The sequence below is a fragment of the Bubalus bubalis genome, chromosome 3, assembly GCF_019923935.1.
Source record: "Bubalus bubalis isolate 160015118507 breed Murrah chromosome 3, NDDB_SH_1, whole genome shotgun sequence".
In the NCBI taxonomy this organism is placed as follows: Eukaryota; Metazoa; Chordata; class Mammalia; order Artiodactyla; family Bovidae; genus Bubalus; species Bubalus bubalis.
Window position 1 is genome coordinate 23,975,787 of NC_059159.1, and position 14,948 is coordinate 23,990,734.

The window sequence follows — 14,948 nt, forward strand, 5'->3', positions numbered from 1 at the left end:
GGCTCAGATGGTAGAGAGCCAGCTTGCAAGGCAGGAGACCTGGGTTTGATCCCTGGGTAGGAAAGATCCCCTGGAGAAGGGAATGGCAACCCACTCCAGTATTCTTGCCTGGAGAATCCCATGGATAAAGGAGCTTGGCAGGCTACAGTCCATGGGATCTCAAAGAGTCAGACACAACTGAGCTACTAACACTTTCCAGGATAAAGACTAAAACCTCTGATGGCCTTGAAAAGGCTGAACTCTGCTTTCTTCTGGGGCTTCAGCTCCCCTAACAGAATCACCCTGACCTTGCTCTGTCATTTCCCATGAGCCCCAGTGGCCATTCTGGGTGTGATCTGCCAACCAAGGATCAACCATGGGATAGTACTGTCAGAATTCCAAGCACAACTTGATCAGATCCACCCACAGCAAAGACCGTCTCTCTGATGAACTCTTTTTCATGAGTTCTTTAGGATCCCTGGGAAGTTCTTCCTGGCATCTAACCTCTACCCCTCATGCGGCAGTCTTAGCTCCAGAGGCAGTGGGTGGGTGCAGGAAAAACTGGAGAGTTCTGCTGGAGCCAGCTTCCATCCACCTCCAGCTCATTCCTCCAGCCATCTTACCTTCCCTTTCTTGGTGAGGACCTGCTTATAATACAACCAGCCTTCTCTCCTGATGTCGCTGAAGGTTGCATCTGAGAGGTCAGAGGTTGAGTGTCGCTTGGAAGGAGCGTCAGCATCTTCGGAAGTGCCCCAGCTATCCAAGGACTGCAGAGAGACAACAGAGAGCAATTTAGGGTGGCTCCCACAGTACCAGCATCTCAGAAACCCCATGGACCACTTGCAGCCCCACGGGCCTGGTGTGTGCTACACTCCTCTGTGCTGTGTGGTCTCAGAGGCCTTGCTTGCCCTCTCTGATCCATCTGTGTTGCTGTCATGAGACGTATGTGGTGGGGAAGCCAGAAAGGAGGAAAGGCTATGTGACCTGCAGACCACCTGCCTCAGCACATTTAACTTTATAGACTTGAAGGAATTAAGGAAACAGGGGAAGTGATTGTGTCCGCATGGAGTTACATAAACAGGGGAAGTAGGAACATCAACAAAGACTGAGTTAGTGGAGCAGGTGGTCATGCCCACAAGGAGTTAACAGAGGAAGTGACAGTGTCAGCAGGACTCCAGCAATAGCAGTGACAGGTGGACATGGGTTCAATCCCTGGTCTGGGAAGATTCCACGTGCCAGGGGGCAATTAAACGTGCGCGCCACAACTGCTGAAGCCCGAGTTCCCTACAGCCCAAGCCCCGCCACAACGAGCCTCTGCAGGAAGCCTGCGCACCACAATGAAGAGCAGCCCCTGCCCACCACAACCAGAGAAAGCGCTCACACAGCAACAAAAGACCCAGAGCTGCCAAAAATAAGTAAATGTTTTTTAAATAAATAAAATATTAAAAAAAAAAACACTTAAGGCCATTTCAGAACTGATCCTGTGTCTCCCAAGGTCCTGAGGCTGGAAACGTTGGCCTCTCCGTCACTCTCAACCCTGTGTCCCTGCTGCCGTTTCCAGGGTATTCGCTGTCCCCTGAAGACACCACACAAATACCGACCCAGTGCCTCCCAGCGTGGGCACTGTGTTAGACACCCAGCAGGGTCAGTGACTAAGACAAGTGAAACCCCTGCCCGCATGGAGCTTACATTCTAGCTGGGGAGACAGGCAAGAAAGGAGATGAGTCCATAAAGTGCTCAACAGGGGAAGTGCTCAGAGGAAAGCACGGTGGTGGGGGGAGGCATGAAAGTCAGGGCTAGGCTGAAATCTGACAGAAGGCCTAAAAAAATCTAGAGAAAAAAAGTAAATCTAGAGAAAGTGAAAAAGTGAGTCCTGCGGCTATGGAGGTGGGCATGGAGAGGACCTTGTAGACCAGAGGTGGGGGCTTGGCAGGACAGTGCAAAGGCCTTGGGAGGGGGGCTCACAGTGTCTTTAGGGGATGACAGAGCCCCCAGAGAGGGTGGGTCTCATGGCTGGCACAAAGTGAGTGTGGGGAGAGCCAAGGTAGGAAGGAGACAGGAATCTGGGTGACCCATTTGGGATCACAGGAGTCCTAGGCCAGGCCCTGCTGCCAAGGCTAGGCTCCAGAGCTGAGGGGTGGGACACCCCAGCCCTCTGACACCCTCACCAGCTCACACGTGCCACTCACCCCATCAGTGAAGAAGCTTCGAAGCATCCGCAGGCTGGGCACGCGGTTCGGCAGGCGCCTAGCGGGTGAGGATCAAGGATGAGGCATATGAGAGGCACCGCTTGGACCTCCCACAAGTTCCAAGGATCAAAGGTCCTGCAGGGGGAAGCCCACTGCCCCCGTGTGTAGAAGACCCAAGGGCCAAGAGCCCTGCCACACCCGGTCCTCACCGCAGAGCCCGGCCCTCGTCCCGGAAGGTGTTGAGCCCGTCGTCGCAGGACTTGGAGCGCTCGGTGGTGATGGCCAACAAGTAGGAAGAACGGCGGCCGGCCTTGATGCTGCCTGCAAAGCCGCCCAGATCAGCGGGGCAGCGGAAGGGGCTTCCCCAGAGCCCTCCCATCCAGGCAGGGCCCGGGGACCTGGTCCCCAGGGGACCCCAGGAGAAGCAGAAGCCAATCGGGGGAGGCCAGCCATCAGGCAGTGGGCCCAACAGGGACCAGTGGGACCAGGCAGCAAGGGAGCGGCTGGGGCTGGGGTTGCGGGAAGCACTCACTGCAGTCCTGGGAGTAATGGCGGCCGAGGGCAAAGGTGAAGGTTGGGGAGGATGGGCTGGTGCCCAGGACAGGGGCGGAGTTCATGGCGCTGGAGACCACAGCAGAAGCAGGGACGTGCTTGGCTTGGAGGTCAATGCTGGGGCTGGTGGGCTCGTCTGCGAGAGCAGAGGGAGCGGTGGGTGAAGGTCCCAGAAGCCTGAACCTGCCTGCCACCCCAGGGCCCCAGCCTCACAGCCAGGCTGGGACCATATCCCCAGACTCCAAAAGCCCTCCAGGGCCCTCCTGGCAACATGCCCACTGCCAAGGGAACTGAGCCACCACTGTGGTCACGCAAGCTCAGCTTCAGCCTCCTCCATCACACTGAGAGCACCCAGGAGTGGGGGCAAGTCACCCCTCTTAGACCTGGCTCCTAGAGGCAGGAACTGCATCTGCCCCACCAGACTGACGGCTCTCTGAGGCCATAGAGTGTGTCTCCCCCATCAGACTGGGAGCTTCTTGAGGATAAGGACCATCTATCTCCCCCACCAACTGGGGGCTCCTTGAAGTGGGTGCCACGTCACCCCCTTGGGCTGGAACTACCTCCTAACTTCAGATTGGGAGCTTACTGAGACGAGAGGCTGTGTCTGCCCTATTAGACAAGGCTGGCTCAGCGGACTTGGGGGCTGGGGTGTGGGGGGCAGGTCGTGCCTCCTCTCCTGGCCTGGGGATCTTCCCCAGGGTCACTCCCATGGCTGCCCTAGGGTGAGCTCACCACCCTCAGGTCCGGTTACCACCTCTGGGCTCCAGTTCCATGATCTTGCAGGCCAGTCTTCCCAAGCCCCCAGACCCAGCCCAGCTGATCATGCTCCCTCATGAGCACCTCTTATTCAGCAAACCCGAAACCTTTTCCCGTCTCGCTCCTTTTCTTTCCTGATACAGAGGTGAGGCTCTACCCTCCAGGAAGGCCAGAAACCTGGGAATCACCAACCCTTCCGCTATCCCGTCTCCCCTTTACGCATCCATTCCTAACAAGTTTTCAGTATTCCCTCTGCTCTCAAAGTAAAGTCCGAACTCCTCATCAGCTTATGGGCCCCTCCCAACCCATGCGGTGACCTGGAAGGACATCCTAACTCACACTTCGGGGTTTTTGCACATTCTCGTCTCTCTCCCTGAACTTTCTTCCCCTGACTAACTCATTCGTCTTAGCCACAATCTCCTTTCTCTCCTTGGCCACTGTGCCCCAGCCCAGCCCTTCTCCGTCTCTCAGCGCTCCCCAACTCCTATCACACACCCATTCACCTGGATCGTTCTCGTCTGATCGTACATTCCCATGGACCATGCGCTCCAGGAGAAGACAGAGCCTAGCACAGTGCCTGGCATAACTCGGTGCTGGATGCGTGGAAGGAGGGAAGATGGATGGAAAGAAGAAAGAGTGAACGGAACAAAGGAAAGATAAAGAGTGGAAGGAAGAGTGGAAAGAAAGAAGAAGGGAAGGACAGGACAAAGGAGGCCAGAGACGGGGAGGGAAAGAAGGAAGGAAGGAAGGGAAGGAGAGACAGGGGAAGTAAAGGTGGATGGAAAGAAGACTGGACGCGTCAACGAGTGGAGGAGGGATGACGGGATGATGGGAGAAAGATGGATGGACGAATGGATGGATGGCCACAGAAATGAGTTGATCCCATCAGCACCCACCCCAGAGTTTCGCCCTGGTGGCAGGTAGGTGGAGGACAACAGGGACACGGAAAAGCAAGTCTCCCAAGACAAGCCACCCGCACCATCACTCACCGATGAAGGGAATGGAAGCCAGAGAGTCTTCAGTAGTGGCCAAAGGGGCCACCTTCCTGGCCGGGCGTTCCCCTCGCCCACTGGCCTCTGGCTCTGGGGACTCGTCACCAAACCCAAGGTTCATCTGTCTTGCGGGGGGCAGCTGGACCTTGCGGCCCGTGGGAGGCTTCTGCCTCAGGATCACTTCATCACGGCGATCCTCGGCGGGAGGCTCCGAGGCCCGGGTGCTGGGTTCTGGTCGGACAACTCTTGGTGGTTCAGAGGCCTCCGGTGGGAACGGTGAGGGGGACTGGGCCAAGTTGAAGGTGGGCAGCCCCCCAAAGGGGGAGTCCCGGAAGGAGAGCGCCTGCAGGAGGCCAGTCCGGCGCTGGAATGATGGGCTGTAGCTCCGGTACCCAATGTACCCGAGGTCGTCCAGGCCCTGCAGGCCAGGCGGGGCTGGGGCCTGGGGCCCGGGCAAGTCCCTGGGTGCACAGGCAGGGGTGCGGGCAGACGGTCGCTGGGAAGCCCAGCCGCAGCGCTCAAAGCGGGGTGACACCAGCGCTCCTGGCCCCAGCGCCTCGGCAGAGCGGGTGGCCCGGCTCAGGTAGTCGTCTGAGCGTGCTCGGTGCCAGCCCTCCTGGCCCAGCTGGCTCAAGGCACCCTGGGAGGTGGAGCAGGGCCAAGGGCGATGGGCAGTCACCTCCTCCAGTCGGTCCTGGGAGGCACTGCGGGCCCGGGGGGGCATGGCGGGGCACCGTCTCTCCCCCGCCCTGCGGGGTACCTGGTTCGACAGCCAGTTTGACAAGGCCTGCTGGCACTCCAGTCTGCTGGGGGGTGCCCGGCTGCCAGGCTCCGGGAAGGCACGAGGCATCCGGGGCTCTGGGGGTAGGCGGGGGAAGGCACCAGGGCTGGGGCGGGGCTGGCTCATCCCCAAGGAAGGGTGGTCCGGATGGGAGCGGGCGGTAGACGGGATGCGGGGCCCCGGGTCACTCCAGGCAGCAGGACTCCGGGGGTCACCGGGCAGTGCTGAGAGCGGCTCAGGAACCATAGTGGCCCAGGTGGAGACCCGGGCTGGCGGGGCGTAGGTCTTTCGGGGGTAGCAGATCGGGGGTGGCTCTGGGATGCTCCGGGCCTCTCCAGAATACGGCTCGTTCCCCTTCAGGTAGGCGTCCTGGGAGTAGGCCTGCCCGGGGACACAAAGGCAGGTGAGAAGGGCTGAACAGACCCCACAGGGCAGGGTTACAGCAGCCCCTGGAGGTCAAGGCCCCCCAGAAAGGGGCCTGAAGGAAGGGGACCAAGCTGTGGGGGGCGGTCCTGAGAGGGCGGGGGTAAGAAGGCATGCTCCAAAGAGAGTCAAGGAGAGGACAAAGAAATAAGAGGCCTTTGAGTCTTACACACACACACACACATACACACACACACATTCACTCAAGAAAGAGCCAGGATTTTTCTAAGGCTTATGACAAGGACTGCCTTTAGCCACAAACATTCCAACATCTGTTTTCTGGGGTCCTCCCCTCATGCTGGCCTCAGCCACCTCCCTGCTTTCTTGTGTCCCATGGTGCCCACAGACCCTCGGGCGGAGCTGGGAAACCCCACCAGAGACCAGTCAAGGTGGCAGATGACAGGGGAGGGAGCCGCCTAAGGGGTGTGTCCAGGGTGGGGTGGGCGGGGGCTGGGAGAGCCCAGCTGTCCCTCCATCCCCCTGGACGGGAAGCTGAGGGCCTGGCTCCTGGGCCACTGGGGGGCGGGGGAGGGACTTGCTCACCCCCTGCTTCTCTGGACCAGGCTTGAGGGAGAGGCCAGACTGGTTGAGGGACCTTGCGCCACCTTCTGCCACCCCGGCCCTGGAATTTGGCGCTGGGAGCTGAGGCTGACGCTGCATTGCTGAGGAGTGGCAGGGCCAGCGCCCAGGCCCGGCCAAAAAAGGAGGCAGCCCCCAGGGACAGCGGCCTTGTGGCCCTGGCCTAGCCTGGCCCCTGAGGGGCTACCCAGGGGCCTAGCTCAGCGTGAAGTATCAAAAAGGAGGGTGAAACCAAACCCCCCCCCCACACACACACACACACATCACAAGGAGACCCAGGAAAATACACACCCAGAGACACTTACACACACACAGAGAAGCACAATGAGACACACACACACAGTTAACTACAGCTCCAATCCCGGGCACACACATCACGTGACGAGGGTGAGTAAACCACACCCCGTACTCAGCCCCCTTAGGACCCACACACCAGCCAGGACACTCACGTACCTCTCCCTCCTGCCATCCTGCCGGCTCCCCAGACTCCCCGCATCACAGCCGCTGCGGTGGCATCCCGGCCCCCTCCACCCTCCCCGCCCTTGCTAGCCCCCGCTGACCACTGTGCCGGCCCTGGCCTCGAGGCCCCCCAGCCTGCCCTCCCGGCGACTGCCCTCGGCCCCCACCGACTCTCTCTCGCAGGCGGGCGGGAGGAGGAGGGAGGGGAGGATGGGTGTGGAGGGGCCTCGCCGCGTCGGCGGTGGCGTCAGCAGCTGCCGCAGCCCCATTGGCCTCCAGCCTTGGCTCCCAACCACAGGAATGCCTGGGCCCCACCCTCCAGCTAGCCAGGGAGAGGGGGGCCGGCAGAGGCCCCCAGATGCTGACAGCTGGGGCTGCTTGCCCACCCGAGCTGGGGCAGCAGAGCTCAAAGCTGTCGCCCCACCCAGCCCAGAGGAGAGAGCACCGCCCTAGGTCCCGCCCGGTCACACACAGTCCCCCATCCCACCACAGCACGCCTGCCTCTGCCTGGAAAAGGTGCACACGGGCAGGGCCTTTGAGACTTGGGAAAAGCCGTCCACCTACCTCTCTGGGCCCCCATCCATCCCTGCCTCCCCCTCTCCAGGAAGGGCAAGGGGACTATCGAGGTCATGGGGTGGAGGTTCCCAGAGGGGCATGGTGCCAAGCATGGCACTGAGATTACAGTGATTGTGAGCGCACATCCAGGGCAGAGGCCAGCACGGCGGCTCCCAAGGCCTCCAGGCTTGGCCCGCAGCCCTCTCCTGGGGGGCAGTGACCTTGGGGGCAAGCAAGCTGGCTTCTGGCTGGCACCCATGAGACCAGGGAACTGGGCACTGGGCAGAGAGGACTGCTCTGGGCTCTGGGTCAGAGCTGGGAGGGAACAGAGAGGCAGCGTGTGTGTTTGTGTGTGTGCACATGTCAGGCATGGAGTGTGTGGCACAAACGGGTACACACGTGAGTGCAGGGCACATTGCGTGCCACATCTGTGGTGCCTGTTCTGTGGGCAGTGGGGTGAAGGCAGGGGCGTCTGCACCGCGTATCATGATTGGGGAAGTTCGTGTGGTTGTCGCACTGCTGAGCGCACACGCCACGGCTGGGATGGAGCAGGCTGGGATGTCTGTGGGCACATGTGTTTTGACAGCAGCAAGCATTCGTGATGTCCTAAATATTCGTGCCACAGGGGTGAGAACCCCGAGTGTGTGCTGTGACGCATGGGTGGCGTGCTGTGGGGATCCGAGGTGCTGAGGAGTGTGTGGTATGCTGTGACGCCCGTGGTCGTGCGTGTGGGGTAGTGGGTGCCTACCTACTGAGGGGTTGTGTGTGTGGTGTGTTGTGTCTGGGGTGTGTTATCACATAGGACAGGCTAGATGAAGGGTGGGCCACGGGCTGTGTGGTGTGGCTGTGTACCGAGTGTGTCTGCTTGAGCATGGGGTGGTCCGTGGTATGCCATGTGAATGGGAGCACACAACAGTATTTTGTATGTGTGTGTCTGTGTGTGTATGTATCTACAGGAGACGTGCTCACACGAGGCCAGGTGGGGAGAGGGCAGGGAACAGACATCTTACAGGAGCCACAGGAACGTGCCAGTCTGGCAGGGCCTGCTGGGCCACCTTCCTCCCAGATACCCTGGCAGGAATCCTGCCGGTCAAAGCCAGTGCCCGCCTCCCCCAACACAGCGCAGCCCTGAATGAAGCAGCCAGCAGCCCCAGCCCAGGGACGGGCCTGGCATCCCCAGTGGGGCAGTGCCAGGCTGGTGGTGCCCCCACACTCTCTCCTCTGCTTCCCAGAGGGGCCAACATGGGAGAGAGGCCAAGGAGAAGGGCTGTATCCCGCCCCGCACCCAGGGTCCTCCACTTCAGAGAGCGGGGAGGACTCACCAGCTGGAGGATGTCCTCGTCCTTGGGCATGATGGAGAGTTCCAGAGTGTCATCGCTACGGAGACAGGGCAGGGGGTCAGGCCAGGCTGAGGCAACAGGGTCTGGGAGAACAGGGATCCTGGTCGCCAGGGCACCACCAGGGCCGAGGGGGAGGGTGTGGAGGGACTCGGGGAGTGGGCTGGGGGCTCTGAAGGGATAAGGGAGGCAGGGGCGCTCACCTATTCTGGATCAGAGCTATGACCTGGGAGTAGGTCTTCCCAATGACGCTCTCCCCATTCACCTTCACCAGCCGGTCTCCTGGGGACCAGGGGCATGGCCACAGGTGAGCAGGTCAAAGGGTGTCAGTAGCCCCACCCGAGACCCCCTGCATCACATATGGATGACAATGAGCCAGGTAACTGGGACAGCGCACCTGTGCGAAGGCCCGCCCTATGGGCGGGGCCATCATCCTTCACGTTCTTGACAAAGATGGTGTCCATGGGCTCCAGGCGGTGCCGGGGGGAGGGTCCTGTTGAGCATCAGTCAGGTTAGCTGGGGATGGCTACTGAAGGTCACACTCATGCACAGCTACACACACAGGGGACACACACTCAGAGAATGAGCACACTCACACGGACACAAAACAGAGCCACACATCCACAGGGACACGGACACACAGGATCAGACAAAACACACTGCTGGGAGGATGAAAAGCTACATGGGCGCATGGAGTCACCCCTTAAATGGCTCCTATGTCCTAGCACCATGCTAGAAAGTAGACCTCAGAGGAAGCACGGACGTGGCCCCTGCCCTTCCCGAGCTCATTGTCTAGTGGGGCAGACAGACAGGCGTGCACACACGCACACACACAAACATCACAAGACAAAAGAAGGGTGCCATAAAAGGCCAGTGGGGAGAGACACCCGCACGCTCAGAGAGTGTCCACATCCAGACCCAGGGAGAGCTGAGCAAGGCCCTGAGGCTCACAGACACCCTGACCTCCCACCCCACTCCCTTCCCCAGGGTCAGGGCTGCAGAAGCCCGCAATCCCAGGACTGGCACTCGCTCCCTGATGACATCACGCTACATCCCAGCATTACTCCTCTGCTAAGTGCTGTATCCATCAGAGAAACAGGCCTGCACTAGGCCGGCTGGCTCCTCCCCCATCATAGGCCTCTGCAGTGGGGATTCAGAAAGACAGAGTCCCCACGCGCGCCCAGTAGAAGCCTCAGCAGCAGACAGGGAAGCCTGCCTGTTCAAGGTCTGCCTTGAATACCCTGGGAAGCCATTTGGGAGAGCAAGGGTGACAGCCAGGGGAGTTAGTCTCACGTCTGGAAACAGAAGGACCTCAGGGCCGCCCTTATACCCCGAGAACCCTAGTGTCTCTGCCCCCAAGGACAGCCCTCAATTAGCCTTCCCACCCCCAGGGCCCTGCAGGTCCTGCCTGAGCTTCCATCTAGGCTGGGAGTAACTCTAGGGCAGGGGCCAGGGCTTAGAAACCCATCTGCTCCCCAGAACACCACCCCCAGAGTGAAATGGACAGGTCTGAGGAAGACAAATGTGGAGAAAAGAGAGGGCGCAGAGAGTAAGCATATGTGCAAGTGGATACACAGGAAAGAGCAGACAGGGGCTACAGTCAAGGGCAAGGGTGCAGCAGAATCCACGCCGACTTGCAGAAGAGGGCCAGACACAGAGCGGGTCCCCAGCCCAGCCCAGCCCCGCCCACTCCTTACCTCCTCCTCGGCCTCCATTCTCTTCCTCCTGCAGGGGACAGAGGCGGGTGTGGGCCCTCGGCAGCACAGGGGGAGGCCCAGTTTCGCCGGCGTGGGCCCCTTCAAGCTCCCCCACCCATTAGCCTCCCCTCTTATCATCCTTCAACTAGCCCAGAAGCCAGAGGGGGAGGGAAGGGTGTCCACAGGGAGGTCACGTCCCAGGCAATGTCCCCCGGTCACAGGAGCCCTCTCTCATGCCTGCTAGTCCTACCACATCAGCAACTCAGCCATCTGAAAGCCCCCAGCCCAATGGGGGACTCAGGACCCCTTCCCTTGGAGAGCTCGAAGCCCAGTGGAGGAGGGGCCAAACCCACTGACACACAGGACCCAGGCGGACACAGATAAGCAGGCATGACAAGTGTAAACAGTGGCTATCAGCTCTCAGAGAATGGGGAGGAGAGGCCTGATTAGTCCCTCTGGGAGGGGGCGGTTTAAGGCAAGCTTCAGGCCAGCTGAAAGAAGGCATTGGGGTGAGGTGAGCAGAGTACGCAGGCACTCAGTGGCAGAAATAGGACTGGGTCAGCTGAGCTGAAGCAGAAAGAGAGTCAACACCAGCAAGTGACAAGAGTCAGACTCAAGCTTTCAGGTCTGAAAGGAAAGAACGAGGGAGCCAGTGAAGTTCTTGAGTGGGAGAGAGTAGATAGGAAAATGTTTCCAGCATCTAGGTGCAGGGCTAAGAAATGGCCTCAAGGAGACCCACGAGGGAGGTCTCTGGGCTCATCCTGGTGAGTGAGGAGGGAAGGGCACTGCATTTGGGGAGAAATCGGAAAAAGGCAAGAAGAAATCAGAGAGACAGGCCAGGCCAGCGGGGTGCAGCATTTTCCAACTGGATAGGACCTTTGGGGTCATCTTGTCTAATCTGTTCCACAGATCACCACTTTACAGACGACAGGGTGTGATTTGTCCAGGGCCACTCAGAGACAACAGAGCAGCCAGTGCTAGACCCCAGGAGTCTGGGGCACCTCAGCCAGGACAGGAAGCCGCGGGGCTCTGCTGGAGCACGGTCCCTTGGCGCCCGCCTTACTGAGCGGGGCGCGTGCCCGCTGATATGAGCTGACAGCACTGTGAGCGGTGGCAGCGGCAGATGGATGCATCTAGACGGGTGAGCGCCCTGCAGGCTCCCAGCCCTGGGCATGTTCTGGAAAGGGACGGAGCCCGTCTCTGGCTTGCCCTGCCCTGGGGTCTTCCACGTTAGCAAGGTCTCTCTGAGACACAGGCCGACCACCCAGCCTAGACCACTTGAGCTGCATCTGCAGGGCCACCCTCCGGAGGTCCCCTGAGAGAAGGAGGAAGGTCCAGAAAGGGGGGACATTCTGGGGAAGGAAGGACCGGAGGTTCCTGGGAACTGGGAGGCTGGTGTCCTCGGGCATAAAGGGTGAGGCGGTGCCCCTACCACACACCATCAGCCCCTCTTACAGCCAATGAGAAGATCTGGCTCACACCCAGACTCAAACACGGGTGTGAGAGCTATGCAGCGACATGCACACATGAAGCGTATATCTAGACACATGTCTAGATATACACACATGTGTGTACATGACTAGCATACCATGCACGCATGTGTGCATACAAAGAAACACGAGCAGGCACACGGACCCAGGCAGAGAAATCCAATGCCTTGGTTCTCTGGCAGGTGGGACTAAGCTCCCTGTCCCTCAACAGCTGTGCAGGCTGGTCCCAGCCCTGGGGGAGGGGAGAAACAGGTTCATGGGCCCCAAAATAAATCGTTCTCCCCTCCTGCTGGGAGAGAGGAGGGGAAGGGAATTGGGCCCTCCTGGGGAGTCCTGGTTCCTGCCTAGGCCCCCCTCAAGCCTTCCGGTCAGGGACCACCCCCTGCCCCCAGCCCATACCGTGGCTCGGTTTGAGTAGCCCCAGTTCCTGTACTCAAAGAACCTGATATTTATATTAGGCCTGGAAGGGTTCCTCGGAGTCAAATAGATAAATGCCCTCAGGTGACAGCAGCAGACATGGAGCCCAGAGAGGGTGAGACTACCCAAGATCCACCGGGAGTTAGGAGTTGTACCAGCACTGGGGCCCAGGTCCCCAGCCCAGTACAGGGCTCTTTCTAGGCCCAGAGCTGAGGCCAGCAAGGGCCGGGGGCGCTCTGGGAGGGGCCCCGGAGTTGTGTGAGGATGACTGCCCTAGAGCTCAGGCTGGGGAGGGTCAACTAACCCAGCTCAGAAGTGGCAGGTAGACAAAGGGTCCTTGGAAGCCCATCTCCTGAGAAGCTGTTCACTTTCCAGAGGCCGAGAGTCCCGGGGTTGGGGGAGCATCCTGACTCCCCCACCTCTAGCTCCTTGCCCCAAACCAACCACCCCATTCTCCTTAGAAGACTGAGCCCAGAGCGGATCGGGGGCTTGTCATGCCACACAGGTGACCCAGCCAGGGCTGCCCCTGCCTCTCGGTGACCCTCTTCCCCAGGCACAGAAGCACCCGGAGGAGAGCACAAAGGAGTTGCCCTGAAGCTCCCTCAGGGCGGGCAGGGGTGCGGGCCTACCTTTAGGCTGCAGTGCACTGCGGACTCAGGCGGGTACACGATGAAGTGCCGCAGGGTGAAGCCGAAGCCATCTTGGAGGCTTTTGCGCAGGAGCAGCGTCCGTGGGCCCTGCCAGGGGAGGGGGCGCGCAGGAGAGCACCCATCTCTCGGGCCCAGGGGCAGCTGCGGGAGCAGAGCGAGCAAGGGTGAGATGCCAGTCCACACACAGCCTCCTGCAGCCTGGAGGACCTGGGGGGACGACCAGGGCGCACCGACCCAGCTGTGCCCAGACCCCTGCTCCCCTGTCTCTTCCTCTCCCACACTCATCAGCCCAACAGCTTCCTTTTCCTTTTCTCCTCCGTCCCCTCAAGACACCTATGCGTCCAGGGAAATGAGTGCAGTAAGTCAGGTGTCCGTTCTGTTCAGTTCAGCCGAAGCTCACCGACTCTGGACACACAGCCTTCCTGCCTGGGAAGTGCCCGCTGCACAATCTCACACACGCACACGTGCACGTGGACACGGGCACAGACACACCCACACACACTCATGTAGACGGGACACACCACAAACACCCAGACAAGAACGCTCATGTGCAAAGGTGCAGGCACACCGATGAGCACACACATGTTCACGGAGACACAGACATGCGCACACACACACATAGGCACAGACAGACTGACACACACATGCATCCTTCAAGAGCAGCAGTAAGAAGACGCGAGGGACCATGAGTCCCAAGGGACAGTCCGCTGAAGGGACCGAGCCCAGTTCTGGCTGGCTCACCAGAGCTGAGTGGAGAGCTGGGTTGGGGAGACACTCCGCTACCCTCTGGCCACCCCACCTGAGTACTTGGGATTCCCCGAGATGGCAGGGCAGAGGGTGTCTGAAGAGGGTTTGGGGGGCACATGGGTGTGTTTATGGGGCAAGAGGGAGAGAAGGAGGTTAGTGCCTGAGAGGAGGCTCCCTTCAGGTGCCCTGCTCAGACACACAGGGAAAGTGGGTGACAGGAGGGCGCCAAAGTGAAGGGCAGTCTGCCTGCTGAACAGCCAGGACAGCTCCCTCAGGGGTTCATTAACCCCTGATCTCAGGCAGCCTAACCTACCTGGCGCCCCTAATCCAAACCCTTCAGAGGGCGAGAAGCCCCTCCCCTCCCTCAACGGTCCTCATCCCCTGGCTCTTCCTTGGCACCAGGCAGGAGGGGACTTCAGCTGCAGAAGAAAGGCGCAGCTGGGTGCAGAGGGAAGAAGACTCTGGGGCAGGAATTTTGGTAGGAATTTCACTACGAAATCCCCCTTGCTCCCCACCTCGAAACTGCAACTCTAATGTACTCATCCTGAGAAGCCCCTGCCTGCAGCCAGCCACCCTCCAGGTTATACATCTGGCAGAAGGAGTGGATCCTGTGCCCAGCCCGAAGCTAGGGATTTCTACGTGGGGTAGGGGCTGGGCTCCATGGGGCAGGAGGTTTGAGGAGGGGATATCCTCAAATCTCAAAAGATTAAAGTGCCACAGAAGTAACAGGCTTGCTTCATACAGTTCCAGAAGACACAGCCAGGTGGAAGATTTGAGAAGGCCAAGCTAAGCTCTTAGCCAGGGATATCATTCTAATCATATACATCTGGAAAGTGACCCAGATGGGGCTGTGAGCCCTCTGTCCTCACAAGGGCTCAAGTGAAAGCTGGACGACCCCCATCAGGGAGGCTGTAGGAGGCCTCCACCTTTTCTGGCATCAGGCGAAAGGTCCAATGATGCCCCCTCAGCTCCTTCCACTTGTGGCTATAGCCTGGACACTCCCACTGAGCCCCACACCCCCACGGGGGTCTGAGGAGCCCAGAAGAGAAAATTCTCTGGGAATTCTGCTGAGATCTGAAAGCCCCTGGATTTCCTATCTCTGCTGGTTTGGCAAGGAACAGATGAGGAAGAGAAGAGGGCCTCCGGGGACCCTCCACTGCCCCCTCCTACCAAAACCCCTGCTCCTGCCTAGCGTGGAGTGCCTCCACTGCACGTCCTCCACCGGGCTCTGAGCTGAGGCTGTGCACAGGGCCTATTGTTTTGCTGGTGTCCTGGATTAAGGTTTAAGCCACCAGCTGCCCCAGTGATGAGAAGTGACTGGGACAGGTCCCCGCACGCCCCCCGC

The 14,948-nt window shown here is 59.8% G+C and overlaps 1 protein-coding gene across 6 annotated transcripts in view; it reads right to left on the reverse strand.

The window, feature by feature from the left end:
* The window catches only part of ARHGAP23 (Rho GTPase activating protein 23), an 81,308-nt gene that overhangs the window by 34,446 nt on the left and 31,914 nt on the right, over positions 1-14,948 (reverse strand). For 4 of the 6 annotated variants that reach the window (XM_044939033.2, XM_044939034.2, XM_025280243.3 and 1 more), the window contains exons 2-11: positions 12,836-12,997; positions 10,300-10,327; positions 9,000-9,095; positions 8,806-8,884; positions 8,588-8,642; positions 4,466-5,630; positions 2,701-2,856; positions 2,378-2,489; positions 2,169-2,226; positions 603-746 (exon numbers count right to left, since the gene is read on the reverse strand). In XM_044939033.2, the coding sequence (XP_044794968.2) occupies positions 603-746; positions 2,169-2,226; positions 2,378-2,489; positions 2,701-2,856; positions 4,466-5,630; positions 8,588-8,642; positions 8,806-8,884; positions 9,000-9,095; positions 10,300-10,327; positions 12,836-12,997 (2,055 nt within the window). Of the gene's footprint in view, positions 1-602; positions 747-2,168; positions 2,227-2,377; positions 2,490-2,700; positions 2,857-4,465; positions 5,631-6,704; positions 6,911-8,587; positions 8,689-8,805; positions 8,885-8,999; positions 9,096-10,299; positions 10,328-12,835; positions 12,998-14,948 lie in introns of those variants that run through there. The other 2 variants (XM_044939036.2, XM_044939037.2) reach the window with 2 other exon arrangements.